General features: G+C 35.7%; 1 protein-coding gene across 2 annotated transcripts; it reads left to right on the forward strand.

Moving 5' to 3' along the window:
- Window positions 1-4,924: 4,924 nt before the first annotated feature.
- On the forward strand, window positions 4,925-5,507 carry LOC118755609 (pupal cuticle protein C1B-like). 2 transcript variants are annotated; one of them, XM_036490435.1, is made up of 2 exons: window positions 4,925-5,102; window positions 5,170-5,507. In XM_036490435.1, the coding sequence occupies exons 1-2, from the start codon at window positions 4,983-4,985 to the stop codon at window positions 5,455-5,457; spliced, it is 408 nt and encodes a 135-aa protein (XP_036346328.1). In that variant the 5' UTR covers window positions 4,925-4,982; the 3' UTR covers window positions 5,458-5,507. The 2 variants fall into 2 exon arrangements, with proteins under 2 accessions (XP_036346328.1, XP_036346329.1); XM_036490436.1 differs by having other exon boundaries at window positions 4,934-5,090.
- The last annotated feature ends 514 nt before the right edge of the window (window positions 5,508-6,021 follow it).

Consider the following 6,021-nt stretch of genomic DNA (forward strand, 5'->3'; position numbering starts at 1 on the left):
GCCCTGTTGGCTGCACCAGCTGCTTTTGCCTACACCGCCCCAGTAGCTGCTCCTGTAGCCGCTGCCTACACCGCCGGTTATGCGCCCTACATTGCTCCCTATGCCAGCAGTTACTCCGCCCACTCCATCGCGCACTCGGCCGCTTTCCCAGCTGCTTATGCCGCCGCGCCAGTCGTTGCCGCACCAGCTTTTTCTGTGTTCCGTAAATAGATATGTATGCTGGTGGTGATTGAAACTATTTTTGTAAACTGTGATGAACTGATCCGGGTTAGGAACTGAAATAAAAGATACTTAAAATTATTTGAGAGTAATTTGGCGTTATTTGTTAGCTTTTCTTCCTTTACGTTGAGAATACTTTATTGGAATTTTTGTTGGTGAAGTTGGCTAAATCTACAGAAGGATTTCATATTTACCAATAAAAAAGTATAAGAAGCTAAAAAGATCCAAATGTATCCAAAATTTCTGTAGAAAAGCGATAAGTGAGGAATGCTAGAGACTTAGTCGAAAGCATGAACATGTCCTCTTTTTGCGGCTTCTTCTAGAACCGGTAGCAAACATACCACCTCAGCCTACAGAGGGCTGGGGACATTCACAGAGGATGTGGTAAACAGTTTGCTCGTTTGTTTTGCAGAAGCTTAGCATCTTCCCCACTAGTGGATAAAACAAACTTTGTGGGCTTGATGTCGTAAGCTAAACACATGGATCTAGAAAATCTGCAGGGTTGCGTTTTACTCCACAGCTTTTCTGTCCAAAGGATTGTGTTCCAATTTTATTGCTTTTTGTTAAATACTTAGGCATATCTTCCATAGGTGAATGGGGTGCAATGAAAAAAAAAAATCAACCAAAAATTGGTTGATATTAGCAAATTCAAATTTGAAAAGGAATCAAAAAGATTTTTATTTAATACTAGAGTGCCAGTTACTGTCGAAATTCGACAGTTTTTCTAGTTTTAGAAGCCTTGGAGAGGTTTTCTAAATTAACACGTAGCAAAACTTATACGGTACAAATTAACTAACTGGAAAATCTTCTGTTGGTCTTTGGAGGACCTCGGCAGGACTTGGAATTGGCCCGATACATTCAATCGATAAATTTCAATGATTTGATACATATCGATAGTTCGATGAATTTCAAGAACACTAAAATTCGATAACTCGACAAAATTCGTTAACTCGACCAATTTCGATAAATGTGAAATTCGATGGCTCGATAAATTTCGATAACTCAAAAATGTAAAAACTTTGGATACCTTTATAAATTTTTACTTTTGACATCTCCACATTTTTTCGAAAGCTATCGAAAAATTTTGATATCTCATTACACTCTGTTAGCACGATAAAATTCGATAAGCAGTGATAAATCGATAAGCTTTTATAATCTCGAAATTTCGATAAATCGATATATATTGAAAATTCCATAAACTTCGCTTCGTTGAACCAACCAATTTCAGTAGATCAATAATTATCGATAACTCTGTAAGTTGAAAGAACTCCATGCATTACGTCACCTCGATATATTTCGTTAAGTCTATAAATAATGATCATACAATAAATATCGATAACTTGATACATTTCTTTAACTTGACAAATTTCGTTAATCCCACATGTTTTTATAGCTCGATAACTATCCTTAAATTTGGACAACTTAGTTTCTGTGTCTATAAATTTCGACAACTCAGTAAACATTGATCGGTTTGAATAATTCGATACGGTGCGATATGATTCGATAAATTTCAGTAACCTTTATGGCTGATTTTATTTCGATTCCTATCGGAAAATTTCAGCTCTGTTAACCTAATTCTTATGTATTTCTCATTGTCTCCATTTTCGCCTTTATCTCAATTTTCGACTTTATCTTCACTTTTGCCTTTTTTTGACTTCATCGTTATCACTTGTTTCTTCATCTTCATATTTATCATTATTTCAAAGCTTAATTTCAAATGTGTAGTGAAGCAACAGGCGAAACATGTCAAATTGAACATGTTGCAGCAACATGTATACACAATTCGAAAATGTTTAAACGACGGTTTTGGCCTTAATTTTCAACCAATTGTGAAACCATAAACTGCTCAACTACGGAAAAATGCCTTTCCAACGGTGTTCTTGGTTTTGAAATCGGTTCGGTAGAATCGCCAAACGAACGGAGACAAAATTTATGTTAGCGTATTAATATATAGATTACTTAACATGCCATGGTTGATATTTTCAACAATGATTTTTTTTACATTAATAACATTTTTGATTACCGATTTTTTCATTTGAATACGTTTATGTTCTGCTCTTCACAGATGCTTTTTCATAATTCGAAGAAACAAAACAAAAATGTTTACTATAATTTTAACACGTTGCCTCTGACGTAATTTGAACCCTGACCTTCTTAAAGTTAGCAAATAACAACAAGGATCTCTTGCACACTCAGCTACAGCCGTTTTCTAAATTTTCTCTCTAATATTGAACTTGAATAAATTTTTTTCGTTGTTTGATTTTGTTTTTCACTTTACAGATGTTTTTTTGTAATTAAAAAAACCCAAAAAATAAATAAAATAAAAAAGTTATATGTTGCTACTGACGGCATTCGAACCGAAACCTGCCGGAAGCTATGAAATAACAAGCATCTCTGCGCGTTTAGCTACAGGCAGTCATACAAATGTTCAACTTGAATCAGATTTTTTACAATCGAATTATTTACCATGAAAAAAAAACTAACAATAACTTGGTTGCAAAACCATTGTGATTTTGGCTCAGTGCGACCATTGCCCATTTTGGGCCCATTTGTATGCATATTAGGGGGGTCCAAAAATGCATGTGAAAGTCGGAATTTTTATGCTCTCACCCCCTAGGATTGTTCTATACCCAAAAAATATACCGTTATTTTTTTATTTCGAAATAAAAAATATGTAGGGGTCGCTCAAAGCACTTAAAGTTTTTCATGTATTTTATATTCTTGAAATCAATATTTTTCGATTCGCAAACTCTGTTTCTCTTCAAAATATTCCCAATTATACTACACAATTATTTATTTAACCAGTTTTTCATAGTAACTGATCACGCAATGGGGATAAATAAAAAATCTTTAGTATTAAAAAATTATTAAATAAACAATCGGGCATTGTAATTGGTAGTCTTCTGAAGAAAATCAGAGTTTTGCGATCGAAAATTATAGATTTTCGGGTATTCTATACCATTTGTACGAAAAGTTGTTTCTTCTCCATATAAAATACATGGAAAACTTTGAGCGCTTTGAGCGACCTCTAAATAAATAATAAAAAAAATAAAAAAGTGGTATATTTGTTCGATATAGAACAGTCCTAGGGGGTGAGAACATTAAAATGCCGACTTTACTCATTTTGGGCCACCCTAATACACATACACCAAGTCAGCCATCCTTTGCGCTCCCGCTATTAATCGACTTTTATAATGGCTTCGAAATTCGTCTCTAAGTACAGATCCGAGTAAATAGTCAATTCGTCCAGAAGGAGTTGAGTTTAGCAGCAGTTTTGAATGTTATATGCCTGGCCGTCACGTCCCTCGATGAAAGGGGTAGCCGTCACGACACACAGTGCCGCATAAGTGGGCAAAAACTGAAAAATTCCTTGTCTGCAAGTGAATGTGTTTGATATTTTTTGTAAACGTAATTTATCCATCAAAAAGAATTGAAACAAGATTTCTCTATAAAGTACATTTTATGCCGCCAGGAAGCCATTAAATTCACGGAAACAAATATCAAAAATATATCCTTTGAAATAAAAATGTTGGCTAAAGTTTTTATTTCCAGTTTTATAGTGAAGAACTACATGCATATAGATATAGGGGATTCACAAGACGTATTAACCGTGGTAAAAGCTTTAGCTTAAAATTTTTTTATGTAAAATAATGGTGAAGATTGTTATCGATTATAATCGAATAACTATTCTTGATCGAAAAAAAATAAAAATAAAAAAATTAAAATTTTGCAATGGTTTAAAAATACAAGTCTAGAGCTTAACCGGCTATTTCGGCCCTTTTTTTCGCATCGAGCATAGTAGTGATTGTAAGGGAGAGTTTTCCTTGAAGAAAAGTATACATACATATCCAGCTGCATGCTTCCGATAGAGTCCATTTGTATTGGTCACCACACACCTGTTATTTCCTATCAAACAAACTGTAATATTGATCCCAGAAAGTATTATTTTGCTTCATCAATGCATACTAAGAAAAGCCACTCACACTCGACAATGAATGCTGAACTCCTCTACTTAATTCCAAGTAATGTGTGATTGCTAACACACAGTAAGGGGCATGAGATTCCTGGAATACAAGGAACCAATTTCTCCTGTTGACAGATATTGACATGAGCTACATATTGAACATTTTTGAGAAGAGGAAGTTCCAATGTAGGCTAATACTTAGTATTAAGGAAAGGAGCATAGGAGTTAATGCCTTATTTCTTGTTAAGTCAGTGCTAATACTAACTTGTTAAACGTATGTACATATGTATGTGCACGTGTCAAAGCAACAAAAAATTTCAAATTAAATGAATGTTCGTATTTCCTGAACTGTTGTGCTGCATTTAGTTACATAACAGAAACCCATTCGAAGTTTTGCCGAAAAAGGCCGTGGAAAATATTTTCTTCAAACTAAAAAATCTGCTCCTATTCTCGTTTTTATATTACATCGTAGCAGCGTTTCAATTTCATCAGCTTTTTTACTCCATTGTAAACTAAGCTAAGAAATGCAAAACTTATAGAAACTGTGACAACTTCTCCATTGTGCGATTGTCTTAACTTTATGCAAGTTCGTGTCAAGAAAACTAAGCAAACGAAAAGATTAACAACGCACCGTTATTGGCTATATGACTTTAAAGCGTCACGCTTATTTTAAACCAAACGCACTTACAAAGCAGGCGCAGTTATTGGGCTATTTAATATGTGTGCTACATAACTGTAACTTCTTCAAGGTCCTTTAGGGCTCATATAGTATAGTGTTTAAAAAATGAGCTGGGTATAAATGCAAGTGGTTTGTTTACAATTGAAATCACAACTCCTAAACCTCTTCATTCGCAAAGAAGTATATTCTTCGGAACAAAAAACCAAAACTCTCAAAATGTTCAAACTGGTGAGTTCAGCAGTAAGTAACCTTTATTTGCTACGAAACACTATTTTGACGAAATTATTTTTTCTCTCTTTTTATATAGTTTGCTGTCTGCTTCTTGGCTATCTTCGCTGTTGCCTTCGGTGCTGCTAAGCCCAGTCTATTAGCTGCCCCAGCTGCTCTTGCGTACACCGCTCCAGTTGCTGCCGCCGCCTATGCTGCGCCAGTGGCCTACACCGCCGGTTATGCGCCCTACATTGCTCCCTATGCCAGCAGCTATTCGGCTCATTCGATTGCCCACTCTGCCGCCTACCCAGCTGCTTATGCTGCCTATGCTGCTGCTCCAGTTGTTGCCGCTCCTGCACCCGGTTTTGCTGTTTTAAAGAAATAGACAATACTTGTTTACGTTGATGAACCAAATGGAAATAAAATAAAACAAGATTTTACAAGGATACGAAAATTTTATGTAGTCCTTATTTATTCTTTGCTTTTCCCTGGGAAGTTGGTATTCATGAATACAAATATAAATTGAACAAGTCCTTATCAGGCTGAAATCTCTGCTATCAATGGGGAGTTTTAGACGCAGAACGAACCAAGACAAGAATTGCTATATTCTCGCGTAGCTAGGCGACAATTTTGGCAGTTTTGTTGGGAAAAAAATCATCTCTTGCTTATTGAAATAGTATTGAAAGTAGATATGTAATTTTCGGCTTTACGTGGTAGTTACTTGGATGCAGAAGCACAAGAGTGGCCATGTAAACGAAACGAGGCGACGTGCTTTATCGAAACGGGTCTGGTTATATCAGTGGTAGAAGAAGTTTTTGTATCTATAAGCTATATCAAGGTCTGAATCTGTCTAGGTGGACTAATCAACCATACTGCAGCGCCTGTAGAAGCTTGTGGCTGACCTACTACGCAAAACTGACTTCAGTTTTCGGCAAATTGTATCGACTGA

The sequence above is a fragment of the Rhagoletis pomonella genome, unplaced genomic scaffold, assembly GCF_013731165.1.
Source record: "Rhagoletis pomonella isolate Grant_MI unplaced genomic scaffold, Rhpom_1.0 Rhpom_scaffold_06798, whole genome shotgun sequence".
NCBI lineage: Eukaryota > Metazoa > Arthropoda > Insecta > Diptera > Tephritidae > Rhagoletis > Rhagoletis pomonella.